The sequence below is a fragment of the Rhopalosiphum padi genome, chromosome 4 (assembly GCF_020882245.1).
Source record: "Rhopalosiphum padi isolate XX-2018 chromosome 4, ASM2088224v1, whole genome shotgun sequence".
Classification (NCBI taxonomy): Eukaryota; Metazoa; Arthropoda; class Insecta; order Hemiptera; family Aphididae; genus Rhopalosiphum; species Rhopalosiphum padi.
The window spans coordinates 2,353,800-2,376,975 of NC_083600.1; the positions used below are offsets into that span (position 1 = coordinate 2,353,800).

At 27.5% G+C, this 23,176-nt stretch overlaps 2 protein-coding genes across 2 annotated transcripts in view; both read left to right on the plus strand.

The window, feature by feature from the left end:
• Positions 1-23,176, plus strand: part of LOC132929513 (hemicentin-2-like) — a 318,477-nt gene that overhangs the window by 233,467 nt on the left and 61,834 nt on the right. The window lies entirely within an intron of this gene.
• On the plus strand, positions 8,915-14,033 carry LOC132929512 (dynamin-1-like protein). Its single transcript, XM_060994901.1, has 3 exons — positions 8,915-9,052; positions 9,211-9,393; positions 11,702-14,033. The coding sequence occupies exon 3, from the start codon at positions 11,728-11,730 to the stop codon at positions 13,786-13,788; it is 2,061 nt and encodes a 686-aa protein (XP_060850884.1). The 5' UTR covers positions 8,915-9,052; positions 9,211-9,393; positions 11,702-11,727; the 3' UTR covers positions 13,789-14,033.

Sequence of the window (23,176 nt, forward strand, 5' to 3'; positions counted from 1 at the left end):
TATTATTATTATTAGGTAGGTAATTACTAGGTATTTATGAGTTATTAAAAAAATTACACATATACCATTTCCTAGAAAATTATAACGAAAATTAAAGTTCATCAAATATTTCAACCTACCCTTTACTAGTTAAGTATAATATTTAACTTTATCACGGTTATCTATAACTATATTAACGACAAAATCTATATAATTTTTGTATTTTATGCACAAATCAATAATTACAGTGCGGGTTTTTGTAATTAACAGTGGGGTGGATATTACACCATTTTATTCAATAAAATTTAAAATAAATATGATTTTTTTAGTTCAGACCTGACTCACTTACATGTAAACCAGTCTTCAATAATAAAAGTAAAAATTCTAAGGTTTATGCCCGCAGATATAATAACTTAAAAATGTCTAGAAAATAACTTTATAGACTAAAATAATTTACGATCAACATTTTAATAAAATTACACTAAAATATTATTGTTTTCAGAGAATGATTATTATATTGAAAATGTATTTAGTTAAATTCTTTTAACTAGTATAGAACCTATATAAGACGTAAAATTAATTTAATAATGTCGTGGTTAAAAATAAATTCAAAGAGTGGTTGTAAATTATTGATTTTGAACATGACTAAAGATTGAGCTAAAACCAAATTCATAATATGTCAGCCACTTTATAGCAACCTAAATGGGTTGAAAAACAAAGCTATAAATCCTCAAATTGGGTCTTGAGAAATCTATTTTATATACAACTTTTATTGAAAACAATTCAGTAGTTTTTGAGTCTAAAAGAGGACACATAAAGAAAAATAGCCGTAGAAACATTGTATAAATAGGTTAGGTTATTATATATATATATATATATATACATAATACATAGAAGGAACGTGAGATTTTCTTGATAATTATTAATCATATTTATTATTATTATTCAGGATACCTATCGAACTTTTTAGAATAGAAAATAATTTATATTATAAGTATAAATAATACTTCCTATAAGAACTTTTCAAACAAATTACAATTTCAGACAACAAAATGGTACAATTTCTATTTTCTATAATGAAAATAATACACTCAGTTGAAAAGTTGCGAATTTAGTAAACTTACCCGATAAATTTGACGGGTGTACGTAAATAAATTTACATAAATTTCATCTATGTTTATTTTACCGTTGTTAATCGAGTGACCCTTATCCATGGTTCTATATTAGCGCAATTAGTGATGTGTCTACCCGTGTTTAGCACCGGTGAACTATAAATAAGCATCGGTAAAATTTACTGCTAATAATATGTATAAAAATAAATTGAGTTGATAATTTTTTTCATATTTTATCTTCTGCATCGATTACCTATGCAAAAACAGAATGTTGAAAAAATAATACGATTGCCGAGTTATAAGTTACAACTAATTCGTTTAAAATAAATATATATAATTATTCAATTCATTCAAATGATTTGATTTTATTGAATATATTTTTAATGGGGTAAAAATATTTTGTTCGGTGTCTTACTGTAACGTATATTGTATTATACATTCAAAAATAAGTTTTGTCTAGTGCTTACTATGTAATATAAAATAGTACAAAATAAAAATAGCGACAGCTTCATAATATAATAGTTTTGGTATACCTACTATTACAGCGTATTACTATATTACTGACTAGTGAGTGTCTAGGGGATATCACTATCCGCTGTGATCCGACGACTCCGGATGCAAAATGAATTTAAAAGAAAAAAATGTCGTATATTCAGTAATTGTGGCTTACTAAAAGTTATCTAGTCTATGATTTAATACATTTGTGTTACATATTTAATTACTTGATGACCATATATTATTAGTTGTACTATGAACACTAACCTTACATTATTACATTGTTTATATGGATTAATTAGTATGATTTGTGTTTATAATTTGTATTGTTTGCATTTTAATCATTGAACTGTACGTAATGTTAATTGTAATCTAAACAATTTAGATATGGTGAATCGCGGTGAGTCACTAGGGTATTGACATTTTCTATTTATATATATACATATATAATCGTTATTTCTATTATATTAAAATACATCATTTACATTCTGTTTAAATTAAATCCGGGCTCAGGAGTATACTTAATACGTAGAGGATAGAGTAAAAAAACCTACAAATCTAATACCTATAATATTAATTTATGCGTTCGGGACAGGTCACCAAGGCACTATTTAAATAACATACCAAAATACTGCGAATTTCATGATGGCTGAATAGCGTGTCAATGTTTGTACGTTTTATACACTTGTACCTATTTATTGTAATGTGATAACTGTTAATGTATAATATTATGTTATATCATTGATTATAAATGGTTCATAATCAATGGTTATATGTATTATGTAATATGACTAATATATAGTTTGTTGGACATAGGACATAGCCACATAGGTTTATTTGTGTACCTACCTACTCTTCTCTAAATAATATATTAGAAATAGGGGACAATGGTATTTTGAATATTGCACTACTGCAGTATAATATAGTAATATAGAAGGTTAATGATTAATGCAATAATGAATAATTCACAAATAAATATCTATAAAAATGATGTTCTTAATAAAACCCTTCTGACCCTTCAGGTATTACAACATATACTATAAATAATAATTATTATTATATACAAAATCAATAAGGTACTCATAAATGGAATTATCACGTAGTATTCTAGAGGCTAGATAAAAACTAAGTTGTTTAAAATCTTAATAAATTATTCACAAAAATAAAATACATATAGGCACTTGAGGCTCTACAGTCATATAGGTATTGCGACCCAACAGTATAGAATGTATGCAATGTACCTACTAAATAAAATATATAAAATCAGTAACTTAGTTACACAGTTACTCACAGAGTCGCCTTGCAGATTTCATTGTCAGAAAAATATGAATAAATCATAAAAAAAAAAATTATAAATTGTGTACATCTTGTGAATACGAATATAATAATAAATAATTTGACTATACAAAGTCTTATTTTAGCTAAAATATATATATAATACAATAAAACTTTAAAATATTACGTCGCAAATATTACAGGACGCAGCAATTATAAAAAGCACCATGTCTTCAAATTTAAAAAAGAAGTTTTAAAAAAAACACATGCCTAAGTATTTTACCGAAGGAGGTAATGGCTGTTTATTGGTTCAACGATTACTATTATTATTATAGTGATCATATTTTGATATCTATGTTTAAAAATGTGGTAAAATACCAGTGGCGGCTCGTGGCTTGGACGACGGGACGATCGCACCCCCTACTAAAATTAATTAAAAGAAGAAAATTAATTAATTTTTTTAATTCTCTATTTTTAAAAAAATAATTTTTATTAAGACTGCAATTTTAAAATTCCTAATATATTTTGTCGTATGCGAACATTAAATTTGTTTCCCTCAGATACCAGGAGCATATAGGTACGCATGGACACACGAGCAGTGTCTGGACTCTGGACGACCGGCAGTGTCGTCCAGACGTAATTCTGAATACGTACATTGTAACCGATGGCACTGCAATCGTGTGCGTGCGGGTACGTTTAAGCTGCGATCTTATTGCGGGGTTTGGACGACCGGCAGCGTCGTCCATACAGTAAAATATTAGTGTTTATTTTTAAAATTAACTGTATACGCTCGTCGTTGTCGGTTGCTAATCGCTATTGTTATTGTCGATTATTATCTTTAAACATTTTTATTATTTTAAACACATTAATAATATAATAATATAATATTATCATCTATATTATAATAAACAATAAACGAAGTCTTATAAATGGTAATCGTGTCATTGTACATGCGTGTACATTTGAACTGCGGTCTTATTTATATACGAGTTTTTGTCGTTTTTGACGACTGGTAGCATCGTCCGTGATATAATTATATATTATTATTTCATATTATTATAATATTATTTTCATTTCTATTTTCTACTGTGGCCTGCGACTAGTGTCGCAAACTAGAACATTTTTCATCTACAAAAAACAGGCGCATGGATTTTATTCATAAAATAACTCCATAAATTAGTTATTTTTAAATTATATATTAATATACTATAATGATTTGAATGATTTGATGAATAAAATAATAAGGCTTATGGTAATGTGTATTGTGTTTCATTTTATTATTTTAATTATATTTAATTTGAATTTGTTATATCTATGACTAGGGGCATGTATTATATTTAAAGTCGCACCCCATCACCAGCACCCACGAGCCGCCACTGTAAAATACATATATATCCGCTCTATGCGCACCTTGTCTTTAAGACTTAAGTAGGCCACTGACTGAATATATGATGTATTGAATTTGTATTTAATGATAAATCATTATATAAGTTCAAAAAACGATTCTAAGCGAAGATTTGTCAGTCAGCTTGTATTACTTAGTAATAAGTACGTAAGTACGTTAAGTAAGTATATTTCATGATAACTGTACAAACGTAATTTATTTTACTATTAATATTACGGAGGGTTGATTAAATTATGTTTGCCGAAAATATTACATTTATTTTAGGTATTATTATACTTACATAATTACATAGAGTAAAACGATGTAAGTAAATAGTAAAAATGTAAAATAGGTATACATAATATAACATGCTTAAAAAAAAAGTAAGGTGATGTTAATTTTTACATATTCTAAGTTAACAAAACATAATTAATAATATTAAACGGTTGATATTTTAATTATTTGAACGACATTATTATATAATATGCCTTTTAATTTTCTAACAATTAAAATATGCTCTTCTTAAAGATATAATGTTCTAATATTCCATCATAAGTTTTATCGGGATGACATTAAAATCAAAGATACATTATATTTAATAGTTATATAGTTAAGTTTAATGTCAATTGCGTGGAATACCAATAAATTATCAATTTTATTAACATAATCTCTAATCAATTATTTTCTGTTACCTATACTGCTTAATTTGCTGCAATTATTAAAAAACGATTTTCTCAACAAATTATAATCTAGCAATTCACAACAATTTATAGGTAATACTTATTAATATAAGTTTAAAACTTAAATATACAAAATTATTTAAGTAAACTATAGAAGTGTTATTTTCATAACATAATGAATGGTAAGTATTTACATTAACATCATATTATGTTGGTACTGCATTATAATAATAATTGTAAAACATATTTGAATATTTCTATCGTACTGAAAAATATTTTAATCAGCTGCGAATGTTGCGATGTTTTTGATTAGATGAGATATTTTATTATTTTTATATACATAATATATATTTTTTCTGTTCATATAATCATATTACATATTAAATTATCACAACTGTGTATATTGTGTTTAGTGAATATATCATTACGCTTTGTCAACAAAAATAAGCATAAATTAACGATAAAAACATCGAATTTGGATTATAATAATATGTTCTATAATTAAATTAGAAACGTAATTTAATAAAATATAGATTATCAATAGTTTATTATTATATTATCGGCGTTTAAAGTAAATTTCTATTTTCGTCTTAGTAATGTTATATTGGTTTCAAGATAACGCAATATCGAAAATATATGGCATTAAAACATGCTTTCGTAATATTCATATTCGTAATTGTATTTTTTTTTCTTTTGTTTATTAAATTTCGAGAAAAAATCACTCATCACAATAATAATCGTTGTCATTATAAAGAATATTATTTATGGTTTGATACATTGATTTGTCTGAATAATATGATATTGCCTCGAAACAATTAATTATTATATTATCCATTTAAATTTATAATTTTATTTTTTTTAATTCGAATATAAAATACAAAAAAAGTTTTAAAATCATTCAAAAAATTATTTTTTAAGTATAATAATAATACATATTATATTGTTCAAGGATCTAATAAGAAAAAAAAACAATACTGCTATCATCTATTTGTTCCCTCGCCTTATGATTTTTTACCAAATACCTAAAGCATACCTACTACCTAGGTATACATATATATCAGCCATATAAGTATAAATCTAAACATAATTTGTACAAGTATAACGACTAGATTGAATATTAAATTATCAAAATGATTTTAAGTTGTCATTGAAAAATTGAAGTCAACGTCCAGTTGGTATCCATACATAAAAAGTATAAAAATTCAAACTAAACACTAAATAACCTAACCATAGAAGGAATAAAATATTAAAATTTAAAATGTTTGTAAATAAAATATCAGCTTAAATCTGAAGTCTACTTGCATTGTTGAGTGAAATATAAATACTTATTTGAACATTATTTTAAAATTTTAAAATTATAAATCGTCAAGTATTTAATAATATAGTACTATATTGTACCTACCAAATTTTAATATTTAGCCTATAAACCAATTACCGGTTATAACAACTCCGTTTTTCGTGTATCGTAAAGTAAATTCGTATAAGTATATATTTACGTACCTATTTACCACTCTTCTGTAATTCAGTTTCAATAAGTCGGGATTATCAAAAACTCGTATTAGGAAATATAAATTCATTATTCCATTATACAAAAAAAAAAACTTAGTGGTCTTATATAATATTATATATTAACCAAAATATTAACGGCTTACCGTGACTGGCTCTTGACTAGTCAAACAGTGCAACCACCGTAATCACTATACCCTGTAATATTATAAATCAAAATATATTATTTTATTTTGTCTACCTACTAGGTAGCACTACTAGCACCTAAAGTACCATATTTGATCTATGCCAATACCTGTGTATAAATTGTTATAACACCTATATATCACTTTTAATCTTTTCTATTTTTCGTGTATTTTATATTTATCTCTTATTTTGTACAACATATTTGCTTTTGACCCATCTACTACATCCAATAATTCAGTAGCCGATTACGCTAATGACAAAGCGATAATATCCACTGATCCACTCATCACGTCAACCAATCTGCAAACTTACCTTAAAGCAATGAAAAGTTGGTTTACCTAATGATGGTTTAAAATTAATCAAAATAAATCCGTTCACACTCAGACATATTATGCTTTGCCCTAATGTTTATCTATACGATAATCCTATTCTCTACTCTACAAAAATTAAATATCTCCATCTTATTCTGGATCAAAGACTAACGTAGGCGGCTCACCACATCAGAACTAAAAGATTAGCATTAACTTTTCGTTTTCGCATGCTCAAACCCCTAATATGCTGTAATAAATATTAAATACACCTCCGTGGGAACTAAACTGCTTATGTACAAGACACTATTGAAACCAATTTAGACTTACGGACTACAACTTTGGGGTAAAAAAAAATATTAAAAATATTTAAACGTTTCAAAACTCGGGTCTTGGAAAGCTGATAAATGCTCCAAAATGCTTCACCATACGTGTTAAATTATACACTACATACCGACTTAAAACTTAAATCAATAAATTATGAAGCAAACAATTTGTATAAAAGATTTCACAACCATTCAAATCAGCTAATTAAAAATTTGGACACTCCCACTACCTGTCAATCCTCCAAGACGCCTGAAGCTAAATGATGTTGTAATTTACTAAATTAATATTAAATAATATTAACAACAGAAAAAGTTATCAACTGGTAGCGTATTTCATCAAAATTCAAAATCGTCGTATTGTCTTTACTAATTATTGTAACTCTTATCGTATATTATTGTTTTCTATTATATATTTATATAATATTAATTCGTTTTGTTAGAAGTTGTTCCATTTTAAAGAACGAGTATAGCTTCGGCGTATATTAATTGGGTATCAGATATTCAGATTCAGGTGTTATACTAATAATTGGAGCTGGAACCCATGTTAAAAACCAAAATCTGTAATAAAACTAATTGAGTGAAACATTTTCCTTCTCATTTTAATTTTTAAAATCCTTCTCGAAACCAAACCGCAGACAATTGACAATATTTAAAATTGTAATTATTCACGGATTTGACTCGGACGTAGCCTTCTATTCCATTGAGTTTATGATACGTAAATTAATTTAGATGGGAAAGCAAATCATTCATAATATTGTATCGAATACACAAGTGATATAACTCGATATTGACTACCATAATCTTTATTCTATGTTGTCTACGATATGACAGCAATATTTTAACTACAAATAAATTAATAATACAATAAGGTATATCGTATATAGATTAAACATGGCGATTTTAATACCTACACAATTACTACTAAAAATAGTTTTTATAATGAATATAGTGATATTAATAATGTACAGAGTTATAACAATAATAGTAATATGTCACCAAATCTATACTACGACGTGGTTTACCAGTTATTTTTAACGCTTTATTTTACGTATTATAATGATGTCCGGAGTCATGAATGGGCACGGATACGCGGCCGTCCGTTTGTCAAGAAATTATTATTTTTGTTGTTTATTCACCGAAGTCCAAACAATATCGCGCGGAAAATGGATAAAAACCATAATATGTTATTATTATATCGACAAAATATAATATTAAAATAATACAGTGGCGCGCAGTGTTATTAACATCAAACATGTTATTATTATTATTATTATCAGCATTTTACGACGAACGAGTTCGATAGTATAAATAATATCGCGGTGTGGACGGGCCCGCGGTGTTATTTTATCTTTCCTCTCTCCTTAAGCACCGGTGGCGAAGATAAAAACGGGACAGTAAACGTCGTTTACAAAATAATAATAATAATAATAATATACACAATCGACAATTACTGAAAGAAAATCAACGTGGTAGGAGGGGACACTGACCAGTGTTGACACCATAGTTAAATAGATATTATTATTATTATAATATAAATTATGAAGTGTCGGCGCGAAGTGCGAAAGCAAAAGAAGAACGAATAAGCGACTCTCTTGACCGTTGTTCGGATTTTTGTCCACGCCGTGCCGCATTATCATTTGCATTTGTTCCGCGACGAGCCGTACGACTGGTTGTTCTTGTTTGGGCTACACACCGTCGGGCGTCGACTGACTGTTGTGACTTGTATCCCGTCCGACTGAGCTCGTCAACTTCTGTCGTAACCATTTATAGGGGTTATCTGTGTACAGCGTGACGGTAATAGGTACGTATTTCGAGCATCTACAACATCATAATATTATTATTATTATTATACCATTTATATCTGCTAATAATCGTGACAAATTGTTGTTGTTTTTATATTTTTTTACTCGACATATTACCTTGCCTAATAATAACATTATTGTAAATATAATATTATAGATTTATTCGCTGCGACGAGACGTCTTCGTCTGTGTTATTACATTATTTTTCACGATCTTCTGATTGTCTGATAGTTGACACTAATAAACCCGTTAATAATCAGTAATAATTGGTAATTACTGATAGAATAATATTAAAACTTGAAGAATTTCTGCCATCCATCAATTATTTTTTATTTCTAATGTAAGTACATTATTCTTTAAATGTATTATTTATTATTATTAGGTAATTATGTGTCAACCAATGGCGTATTTACGGGGGGTCCACCCCCTCCAGGGATTGATGATTTAGCAAATAAAAACAGAAAGCTTGATTTAATTTTATAATTTTATATTTATACATATATATGTATATCATAATATAATATATATAATAAGCGTTTCACTTTCACCCCCCTCAAAAGTTGTAAATACGCCACCGGTGTCAACAAAAGCGTTAGGTATATTATAATATTATACTTACTTATATATTTATTTATGTTTCTACATTTTTAATGAACTAATCTTACTAATCAATAACAAAAAAATTAAAACAGTTTTGAATCGGGTTTTTTTTATTGGTTTGAGGGGGGGGGAGCAATGACAAAAAACGACGGGCTATAATACTTTTATCCTTAAATTTTTTTTCTCACTTGAACTACCGTTTTTCAATTTTCATTATAGATAGGTAATGTTTCTGTTACTTTACAAATATATTTGGTTTATTGGTTTAGTTGACGGCTTAACCTCTCCGCGTATTTTACCACCACTCAACTTTAGTTGACGCCCGCCACTTATATTTCTCGTATTTTAAATGCTAATCATCTTTTATACAATTTTTCTTTTACACTGCAGACTGAGGTGCGAAAAACCGTGGTATTAAATATAATAATAATAATAATAATAATAATAACAACACAATAAATACAAAAGTATCATATTATATCGGCATATCGCCATCAGTTTTGTGGCAAAGTAAATTAAACGGACGCATCATTTTGAGGAAATAATGAAAGATATTATATCCGAATTTTGGCCACCTGCATAAGTTTATCTATTTTTATTTTTATTTTACAATATTATTCATAAATATAATTTTTTATACTTTTGAATTTATTGTGTAATTATTATTATTATTTTTAATATCGCGGTTTTTCGTACCTTTTTTTATCTGCAGTATAAAAGAAAAAATTCTATAAAAGATGATTAGTACATCGAAAATACAAAAAATATAAGTGGTGGGTGTCAACCAAACCAGTACTCGGTTTAATTAGGTATTATGAGTATTCAAAATCTCAGATATCAACAAATTAGTAACATAATATAAATATTTAACTGCTAAATGTTTTTCTATTTAAATACCTAAGGTTTGAAAATATAATACAATATCCTTCCAAAATAATTCTTACATCAATTTAAAAATATTGATAAGCATCAAGTTTAAATTGTGTCCTTCGTTCAGCATTGTTTTTCTATACACCTACAATTATTTACTGATTTTATTAACCTATCTGTTTTTTAGAAATTTAACAAGTAATTGATAAAAAGTATATATTTATATGTATTTAGGCTAATATGTTAATGATTTTATTATTAATACCTATATAATTGATTTTAATCTTAATTAAATTATTTTTATTTTATATCTACTATTACAGAATAATTACTAATTACTATATAGATATTGATACTAAAGATACTTTAATGCCATTTTTTTATTTTTACAAAAATAACTTGAATTAGGTATATAAATCATGTAAAATTGTGACATATTTATTATTATTTTTTTTTTTTAGTTGTTATTGCTTTAGAGTTTTAGCAACTTTTATATGTTATTACAGAATCTTTATTATTTATATTCAATATATATATAAATAAGAAATATACTATCTTGTTTAATTATATATTTTATTTTGGTTGAAATAAATAATTTTGAGCTATACTTAATATAACATAAAATCATCATCTATTTTTTAAAATTTATTTCAAAATATAAAAAAAAAGTTTTTATTGTACTAATATTAATTGTAAAAATGAGTCAAATATTTGATTTAATAATTTTTTGTATTATTTTGAATATTTAATTTACAAAAAATAAATTATTTGGAAATATGAATTATAATAGTTAAAGAAAAGTAACATATATTAAAAGAAAAATAATTGTCTAGTTTTTAAATTTGTATTCTTAAAGATTTGTAAATGTTAACTAATTATTAACTAGAATAACAATGAAAATAAAGTACCTAATTTAATTTAATTTAGAGAACCATATTTTTGAAATTTTATTCAAGTAATAAAATTAGAAGATAACTGCACAATACTATTTTAAGTTACATTTAATATAAGATTACTTGTTATACATTTATTTTAGGTTTAATAATTAATGGTTATTACTTATTATAATTTATAAGACACAAAAAATATTAAGAAACATATTATTATTATTATTCTATAGTAAGAATTAACAAGCATAAGTACTAAAATTTTTATAATTTGATTAAATTATTTTACAGAATATACCTACCTGATAAATTTCAATATGGATTCTTTAATTATGGTAATGAATAAGTTACAAGACGTGTTTTCTACTATTGGCACAAGACAAAAAGTTGATATTCCACAGATTGTTGTGGTAGGTTCACAAAGTTCTGGAAAAAGTAGTGTCTTAGAAAGTTTAGTGGGTAAGTCGTTTTTACCAAGAGGTACTGGTATAGTGACACGAGCTCCTTTGGTCTTGCATTTAATAAATCCAACAGAATTTGAAATTGGAGACGATAATACAAAAAAATTAAAAGATTATGCTACATTTTTGCATAAACCAAATGTTTGTTTTACTGATTTTGATAAAGTTCGAAGAGAAATTGAAATTCGAACCGAAGACCTTACAAAAGGCCAAAAAAATATTACCGATGTACCTATTGTGTTGAACATCTACAGTAAACAATTATATAATTTAAGTTTTGTTGATCTTCCGGGCCTTACTAAAGTGCCTGTTGGTGGCCAACCCAAAGATATAGAACAAAAAATAAGGGAGTTGGTGTTAAATTTTATAAAAAACCCAAATTCAATAATATTGGCAGTAGTAACAGCGAACACAGATCCTGCAACTAGCGAGAGTTTGCATATTGCAAAATCAGTAGATCCAGATGGCGACCGTACAATAGCAGTTGTTACTAAAATAGACATAATGGACGCTGGAACTGACGCTAGAGAATTACTTTCTGGAGAAGTTATTCCAGTTAAACTTGGAATAATCGGTGTTATCAACCGTTCACAAAAAGATATAAACAATGAAAAAACTATGATAGATTCTCATAAGGATGAAAAATTTTTTTTCAATATAGTTTATCCTGATATAGCACATAATCATGGAACAGATGTGTTAGGAAAACAACTTGAGACTCTATTAATTAAAAAAATAAAAGAGACCTGTCCAAAACTAAAAACTCAACTATATGAAATGAATACTAAGTATGGATATCAAATTAAATCATTGAAAGAATTTACCAGCAACTACGATCGATCATTGCTTGATTTGATCACACAGACTGCAAATAGTTACAATGCTAGTTTGAAAGGCCAAGCCAATACAAGTCATAAAGGCCTTAATGGAGGTGCTGCCATTGCAAAATATTTCAAAACCACTTATAATAAAGAGATTAATGACATTGATCCAATGCATGATTTATCTCCACAGTATATTTTTAATGTTATCAATAATGCATCTGGAACCAACATGGGTGTTTTTATGCCAACTGATGCATTTGATCATTTGGTAAAGAAACAAATACAATTATTTGAGAGTCCATCAATAGCATGTGTCACAGCTATATATGATGAGCTAATCTCAAACATAAGCAAACTGGATGCTGATATTACTTGTAAGTTGAAAAAATATCCTAAACTTTTTGAAAAAATTAATGAAATATTAGCAGAGGCATTGGATAAATACAAGACAAAATCTTCGGAAGCAGTTAGTAAATTAATTCAATATCAGCAAGGATACGTAAATACTGAACACGTGGACTTTATTGAAGCTGTAAAAAATTCCGATGAATATAAAGAGCTTTTTGGGAAAGTAGTCAAACAAAGCAATTGTGAAAAACTAGTCAAATTTGAAGAACTGGGATTTTCAGAATTACCAAACCCCTATTTTGTTGAAGGAAATTTGTCCACTCATTCCGGTGAAGATGAATCATGGACGAAGAACTCATTACTACAAATGCGTAAAGTTGCTGAGAAAATAACAACATGTGCTTTTATTGGTTTTGGTGATTCAAATGAATTAATATTAAAAAGTAGAGCAGGTTTGCTCACTTTATTTATAAAATGTTACTTTACTGTGATTAAAAAAATAATTCTAGACACTATTCCCAAGACAATTATGTATGAAATGGTTAATCAAATAAGAGAAAACTTTCAGAAAGATTTAATTTCCAAAATATACAAATCAAAACATCTTAATATGGCAGAACTATTACTTGAGTCTAAAGATATTGTAGATGAACGAATAAGAACACAAGACCGTTTTGAAGCATCTGAGAAAGCGCTAAAATTGATGAAAGAAATTGAACTAATTTGTCTCGATTCTGAGTTATGAATCATTTGACCAAAAAATATATATTTTTTTCTACAATTCTATGCAAGATTACATCCATAATGTGTTCACGAATTACTTATAAACTAAATTTAAATACACAAATCCAGTTGATCAATTTCTAATTTGATGTTTGTTTAAGGTTACATTTTTTTTAAAAGGTTTTTGGGGGTTAACAGTTTATTGTGTATTGTATTATATTATTACTGTTGAACTAATTGTTACCTAAACATATGTTAAAGTACCATTATTTAAATGTAAGTATTAAGTTATTACACAATTAAAAATGCATAAACATTATAATTATTATGTCATAATTACTTTACTTATTGAATGATAGTTGTTGTAAATAGTTTTTTTTTAATGTAATGGTTTATATTTTCATTTTACACAACTTAAATTTAATTTTAAAAAAGAAAGTACATATATTTTCACAATAATAATCTAAATGTTTTATAAACATTGCATTTTTATTTTGATCATTACTTGAACATAATTATGAAGTTACTTATTCTGAGGTGATTAATATTAAAATAATGGATTGACATTTTATATGAATTTTGAAAATAATGTCTTTTAAAATGTAATGTGCAAAAATATTTTTAAAGATAAAATAATGGTGGTAATATTATGTGAAATGTAAATTGTATTAAATTAATGGTATTAAGATTTCATGTATTGATTTATTTACCTAACCATATTATTATTAATCTATGCTTGAAAATGTAAAATGTTTTTTTATTTTATGTTTCTATTTTTCTCTAGTATATTAAGGTAGATACCATTTATTTTAAAATATATTATACTGCTCCTACTTAGATGTAACAAATAACAATTTATAATATGGTAAATTGTAATGTAAAATACAAGAATTCATAATATTATGCTTTTATTATTATTTTTATCTATTAAACAGTTATAGATTGGTGATAATAAATATTAAAATATGAATCATTTTAAAAGTTTTCTTATACATTATATAAATTTGTGACTATTTTTTTTTTTGTATTTGATATTTATAAAATTTTATCAGTGTTATAAATTTTAACATTACCTTCATTCTAATGTTTTTTTTTAACATTTTTAACAGAATATTAACTATCATAATTTTTCAATATTTAATAAAAGAAACAAAATAATATCAAGATTTTGTCATTTATTGAATTAATTCCATGTCTTCCTCGCATTCACTACAAATCAGCAGTCCATACAATTGCATTTATTTCAACATTCTGAATGTAGTGTTGGCAGAAACAAATTCAAGATTTTGGTGCATTTGAGCTATTTACCTTAATTTATTAGAAGGGTACTTATAAAATTAACTATTTTCTCAATTTACACAATACATAATAATATAATAAAGGTTTATTTACCATTGATAATTAAACATAATATTTATATTTATGTATTAAGTTTTTCATGAGTATTGAAATAATTAAACACAATCAAGTTACTATACAAATTACTTATAATTCATAAACTATCCTAGAAATACCTAGTTTATGGTTAGTGATTACTAATAAATTTTTTTCTTTACCTATAATATACAATCTATACCCATGGAACACAATAAGTGTGAGTGGCAAAGAAAAGATTACATAGGTACATATTTTAATTATTTAACACATTAATTTTGAGCAAGGGCTTTCACGTATTTGCATATTTTTTTTGTTTTACTTTATTATATGCTTAGTAAGTACATAATATATTTAAAAATGTTTGTGATCAAATACTCAAATTTTTTACTGCATATGTTTGCATATTTTGACATTTTCAGGACATATTTTTGATAGTTATTGAAAATTAAGTACTTCTTAAATATTTATTTCTCGAATAAGGTTTTCAATTATATTAAATTGTGAATTTGTAATAAAAACAATAGAGTCATAGAAACTAATTTTTATATTCTTAATGGTCAGTGGATAGATTAAATTAGATATATATTAGCCGTATTATTATTATTTGTATACATATAACTATATAAGTACAAAGTAAATTCAATAAAATAAAAATTAAAAAAAATGTAATATGGCCATATGGGTATAATTTTTTTTAGGGAACATTTAAGGTTTAACTGCATATTTGATTTTTTTTTTTTTTATTATATAATAATAGTCCTTACTGTACACATGATAATAAAAACATGTTACATATTTACTAAGAATTTAGATGTTGGAATTCATTCATTAATATTACACTCAAGATACTAGAGCACAAATTTGTATGCACAAAACCAGTATCACAATATCCTTACCATTTACCATAAAACATCTAATATGATGTAAAAATTATGAATATATGAAAAAAAAAAATTAAATTAAAAAAATTGTTAATACCATAAAAACAAATGTACCTACTCAAATCCTCAAATCTGTTATTTAATAATAATTATAATTTATTAAGTACCTATAAATTCTACTTTTTAATGAGGTACTTAGATAATTGTTAGTTTTTGAGAGGAAAATAGGAAATTGTTTTACATGATTATAAACGAGAATGTTCACATCTTCTTGTTAAAAATGATCAACTATAACTTTATCAAAAAGTGACTGGTTTACGGTCCACAGAATGTAGGTATTATGAACAATGAACATTGTCAACTCATGAAATAGTATTTTACACATTTATTAAATTTTGAAAAGAGTATAAGTATATAATTTAAATTAGGTAAATTGGTACAACTAGGGAGGTGTACAAGACCCTGAAGACCCCCAACTTTAAAATGTACACTATAAAAAATAAAAATATTTTGTACCTACTATACTATATTATATTGAGAAAAAATAAGTAGGTACCTACTACCTACCATGGTTGAAATATACTTAGTATTTCAACCATGGTACCTACCTATTATGATTCCAGATATTATATTAAAAACGAAAGGAATAAAACAAATACCTAGTTTTAAAAGTGAAAAAATATTGAACAAATTTAATTTGTACCTATTCAAGAAAAATCATGTTTAAAATACTTTTGATTATTTTATTTTGTTAGCCTGTAATTGTATTAACAATATTAAAATAAACTAGGTACATAAATATACGTTTGAAATTATTGATTTTAATTTATTATAAATATAATGTGATTAATGTGAAGACTAGAGTGGATAGGCTCTGCCGCAGTGGATTAAGTAATTTGCCGCCTACAAGCAGGACATTAGCCGCCGTCTCAAATTATAATATAGGTAATATTATAAATACATTTTTATTAAGTGCGGCAAATTTACCGCTCCAAATGCTTCAATTACTTGATTACTTTGTATGGTAACCCGATACTGTTTTGCCGCCCCCACAGGACTGTGAGCTCGTATTGGTCTAGTTACACGTTACACCTATGAATATCAAATTTAGTAGTTGATTCAAAACCATTAAGATTCATACAGATTACTAATAGAAATCCAAAAATATACAAATACACAATTGCATATAAATCCGTGCCCTACCTACTTATTATACACAGCTAGCTTGCAGTCCACGGGTAAAATTATAGTAAGTGTAAGTGGTAGTTACAATTTACAAACATACGTGTATCACCTTGACCTATAATCTATATATTGGCTAGTGTATCACAATATTAGTACCTATGTACGAATTATTATGGACTAAAGGTACCTTATAGTTTGTAGTTTGGTACCATTTTTATACAACATATCTATAGCAAATCAAGTAAAACATAAAAACACTTTATACAATTTAATCACGGAATGATATACCTACCTATAGCTACAACTTACATATAATATTAAAATAACAACAATATAAATTTCAATTCGGTTAATACCTACTTATCACAATAATACGTGGGTAGGTATTATAGAATTCTATAAAACCGTAAGTGCACGAGTATAATATAGGGAGAAGGTAATCATTAGGGTAATAACTACCTACCTATGTGTAATTTCATGTAAAGCATAACAAAAGTACCTAGTGCAATATATTTTTGCTACCTACCTATACAATGAAAAAGTAACCATACCTAATATTTACGGACATGGGGCCAATTGCACCAAAGACAAAATTTCAGTTTAGGGGTCAACGTATCTACCGATATTGCGCTCCTTATTTTTTACGGTCAATACCTCGCTATATCAATTGCGCTCGCATTCAAATTGTATTACCTTTAATATAGTTGTTTAATCTATAATTCAAACGAAATCGAATTGTACACAAACGAACTGCATACTAAATGTTTGAAAATTAAAAACTTATTTATTGATTACTGGTTACCTATACCTAGGTATATATTTTATTACAGTATCAGTAATTTTATGAAACGTTATTATTATTACGTAGGTATATTGACACAAACAAGTATGAATTTTAATACTATTAGACGAAAACAAGTTTTCATCATCTGTGAGATATTTGTCAGCCTATAATTATTTCGTTGCTTATAATAATACACAATATGGGATAACAGCTAGTGCCTAGTGTTATAATAACAGCCAATATTTGTATTTTGTTAGTTGTGTACTCGTGTAACATTTGTTTATTTTGTTTAAGTCGCTTAACGTTACAATATAGATTATTTTAAACAAGCTCTTAGCAAAAAAGGTAAATGCGAGGCCATGTGTGTTGCGGCCTGTCAATACTGTCTTCCGCACCCTGTCCGATTGACCTTACTGCGGTAAAGGCTTAGAGTGAACCTCACAGTGTATAGGGCCACTGATTACAGTAGGTCCAAAAAGAGACGATGAGGATAAACCGTGTTTCCGGACTGGCGATTAATCATATACTATATCGTAGTGAAAGTTGATTTGTAAGGAGTACCGTGTTCCTATCCCTATCATCCATGAAAGCTGATTACTCAATTATTGTTGAGGACTGCTGCAAATACATACTAGCCATGAGCGCTAAGAAAAGCAGTCTCCAGTCTTCCAAATAGAACGATAATCGCTTTATACGGTCGTACTTTGTTGATGTCAATAAACGTTGTTGCACGGAGGCCGAGTCATGAGCGAACAGTAGTTCAACCCACATGCAGTGGTTAAAAATAGATATTATTAGAACCATACGCTGAATCTAAGTTTATAGAACGAAGCATTAATTTTGGATTAAAGTCAGCCAAGACAGGTTACATTATTATAAAAGTATTTGCATACAAATTAAATTATAGGCATATAACGTGTATGTATATAATACCTATTATATATTTGGTTAATGAATTTAGTTCTTGATATGAATTCAAGTAGTTTGAGATTATTGTTATTATGCGTTCCGGTTTTAGAGCTTTTAAAAAGTGATTGGATATTTCCAATTAGCTCCTCTTCTTCTCGTGCATTATGAATTTGGTGAAAATGTGTTAAACTTTTAGGAGGCGTCACTGATGATACTTTGATACATAAAGGTCATATATTAGAATAGGAGAATCTTCTATTTTCATTAAGTGTTGGTGGTGTGTGAAGCGCACATGTCCTGTCCTGTTCTGAGGTTGTTAATGATGGTCTCATGTTTTCTTGTATTGTCTTAGGGAATGGTCGTAGATAGAGTAGATAGGTGGTGCTTTTAATTTCATTAAGTTTGGTTGGGGGTTGAGAGTTTGAGTCATTATTCTTTTCACAAGGTAGTGTGTGTCTATTTCAAATAATTTTTTAAATGTCACAGTAAGAGAAATGACAATTACTTATACTTGTTTATAGCTATAACAGTATATAGGTAGGTACCTATTTGTCCTATTTATAATGCATACTATGATAACATAATATCCAATGAGATCGGACTTATTATCTACTTGCTAGTATTCGGTTGTATACATTTAGATACTATTTAGTATTTACACACACATACACATATAAATGTAATAATAAAAATATACCTATATGCTGTAATATTGAAGTGGGAGAGGGAATTATAAATAAATTAAGCAAATATAATAAGACAATAAATTAAGCATAGTATTTTTTTTCAATCAAAATTGATATTTCTCATAAGAAAAAGCCTTTATATTATATTAAGGGGAAATGTCAGTAACGTGACCAGATTATTTTCGAGAATGGTTCATATCTTGTTTTTTGTGCCGAGCGGAGCGTAACAAAATGTTTATCATAGTTTTATTATATTATAATTTTTGCTATCATGAATACAATATGTAATATTGTAATATACAAGGTGTAACAGATAGAACTGACTTTTGGAATAACTTTTGTTCTATTTAATATCTTCAATTTTTTTTTTATTGATCATTAAAAGACCTTAGCGCCAATAGATGTTTAATTTAATTTTTTTTTATGTCTATTTTTTAGTATTGAAAATAAAAAATGGAAATTTGATTTAATTTTTTTTGGATGAATTTAAAATAGCCAATTTGTGAATCTAATTATAAGAACAATTTTGATGATAAAAAGATTTATCTAAGTCAATAAGTAGTTTATTTTTAGAATTTTTTCAAAATATTAATATTTTTTGATTAAAAATTAATTTGGAATGTAATAACTATTTAAAAATATGATTTTTGAGAATTTAATGAAATGAGTATATTTTTTTAATTATTTCCTCATCGTATAATATTAACAGATTTTGTCATATGTTTAAGTAGCATAACTTTTTTTCTTATCAAATCTATCTGTTACACCCTATAATCTGTATATAAGAATTAAATATATGATAAAAATGTTTATATTTTATAAAATATAGTATTATAATAATATAATAATAATAATTATTATTATCTCGTAACAAATATGCGACTATATAAATAATGGGGGAGAGGGAGTAATAATAAATAATAAGTTACATTTATCTACGTCAAATTCTTGGATAACGCTATATCATAATAATATATTCTAAATATTTTAGAAAATTAGCTGCACTTTGTATCACTTATTAATATAATATTATTGTTGACTATTTATATTTTCGGCAATTATTTTTTCTTTTACCTTATTATCAACGTCGTTAATTTTAAAAACACATCTTCGACTCCTCCACGATTAAAAAATTATTGACCGAAAATTACTTAATCTACTGTCCTGGTCGATCAAACTCTCTATATGTGCGTTCTTAATTTAATATTTAATATGTATCCGGATAAGTATACCAAATATCTTGCTCAATCGTTCGATACAAATCATTGAATATAATATATTAACGTCGGAGAAAATAAATATAAATTGAACTTCCTTAATCACTATTAAACAACTCTGTTCTCACTTCTCAGCCGTATTTTACCGGCACACTGGTGAGATGCACACAGACACAGACTGCTTCCTGCAACTGCTGCAGGTGGCAGGGTTGGTGCGCTTTCTCAGTGGAGCCGCCGGAGCTTCGGGTGTCTGGCAACAACGCAGGACCCCCGATCGATGGCTTTGTTTGGGTCGGAATGTGTCTGTCGAGAATTCCTGGAAGCAGCAGGGTCGATGCGTTTCTCAGCGTGTCACCAGAGCCTCGGGAATCGCGCTCCGGCATGTACGCATTACGAATACGAGGCGCGTTGATCTGAGGTATCACAGACCCCGTGGGGGTGATACAAGACACCACCACGTACCACCACCGGGTTGGGTAGTGTTAGTCGCATGCGATATCCTTGCTCCTTCCTCCCACGAATCGCTCGACCTACGCGATCGTTGAGCGATGTGAGGAGGTGTGTACCGCGTAGCTCCACGAGCATGATCAGTCGAGGCAGGGGCGAGGGACCGGGTAACATAGTGTAAATATTTTTTGGATTATGTTAAACTCTGTTGACGGTATAATATGTTAATCAAATCGCAGAAAAAAAATGAAAAAATGTCTTTACCTATCAAATCTAAAATTGCATACACTCACCGTTTTAGGTTTCTAATCTCGAGGGGATTTGACACTACTGTTTTTTGGAGCGGATGATAATATGAAATAATACACCTATGCGTGTTCCGACCTACTGTAATACTGATACTTGAGTTTTACTAGGATAAAATAATTTATTTGATTTTATTAGGAAATCTATTTTGAATTCTTCGATAGCGAGTGGGATAAGCGTTACGCATTCGCACGGACGTATCGTACTAATAAACAATAACTATAAGATCGAAATTATTTCATAGCTAAATGCTGTAAATCATTTAAACCTAAACAAGTTCCAACATACCGAGCTGTTACACTGATAAAAGTTATGAAAACAGAATTTATTTTTTTGTTAAATCAACTTTGGATTCTTTGAGTCACATTTTTAGTCTATTATTCTTAAAAATAAAAAATCTCACTTGAAACTTAAAAAAAAATTATTATTAGAAGTATCAAATGAGAAAAATATAGATTTAACATTTTCTGTTTAAATATTATAGACTTGAAGGATTCAAAATCGCCTTCATAATAAATTCAAATATATTTTCAAAATTATTATCAGAGTAAATAAACTGAAGTCAGTACGTTGGAATGCGTTAAATTCAATTTTGCTCCGACAAACCGTATTGTGGAATCCCTTAAGTTTAGAACACTCTCTGTGTCCGTCTGTTCGTTAGTTACCATTATATAATATGTACATATATAGTTACGGTCGTTTATATTAAGATATTTAATTACCATCCATAGCTACTGATACATAGTTAGTATAATATTGTTGTATATTAAACTCTACGGGTCACGATTTTTAAATTGTGTATGGAATTATGTAGTTTATTGCGTTGACGCGTTGTATTAAAATACGTTTAGAAACCTTAGGGAACTTATCACGCTCTGACGCTTTCAGAGTGTGAGCTTTCCCAACTTGTTTTGTTTCTAATTTTAATGCATAATCGTCAGTCGCAAAAAATACATTTATTCTTTCATATCGTGTTATATTGTGATATTACAATAATCCAATAATTATTATCGCTATATATTTTCACATGATGCAATTATCCCAAATAATAAAATAATCATTTCGATTCACTCGATAGGTACGCGTTGCATATACAATACACACACATACACAAGGAAATACGACGTATATTTTGTGTTTCAGTTTGTTTGTTTGTTGTCGTATTTTTTTTAATTTAACAATTTTCGCTCGACATAATAAAAAGTATAATATATTGTAATTGTATAGCAACAATACGAGTCCTCGTAACGTTTGCCGTGGCGCACATGGATGACCGGCTGGCCGGTCGATTGTCTTATCGAACAGCGTATGCATGTACAATAACTCTACTGTAATAGTATTATAATACGTCAAAGTTCAACAGAAAAACACAATAATGAATAATAATAATGCAAATAATAAAATAAATATATACCTATTCATTACCCGCAAATGTGATCCGAGATAGGACGGTGATCGACTACATATTATTATGCCAAATGACGACGACGCACAATCCCGGTTGACCAGCGTCTGGCCAGTTTCCTGAACGAATACCGATACATAATAATATATCTAGACCTATTATACTATGCTCTGCTATTAGTCGAACCATTATTATGTCTGGCTGAAGCAAAAT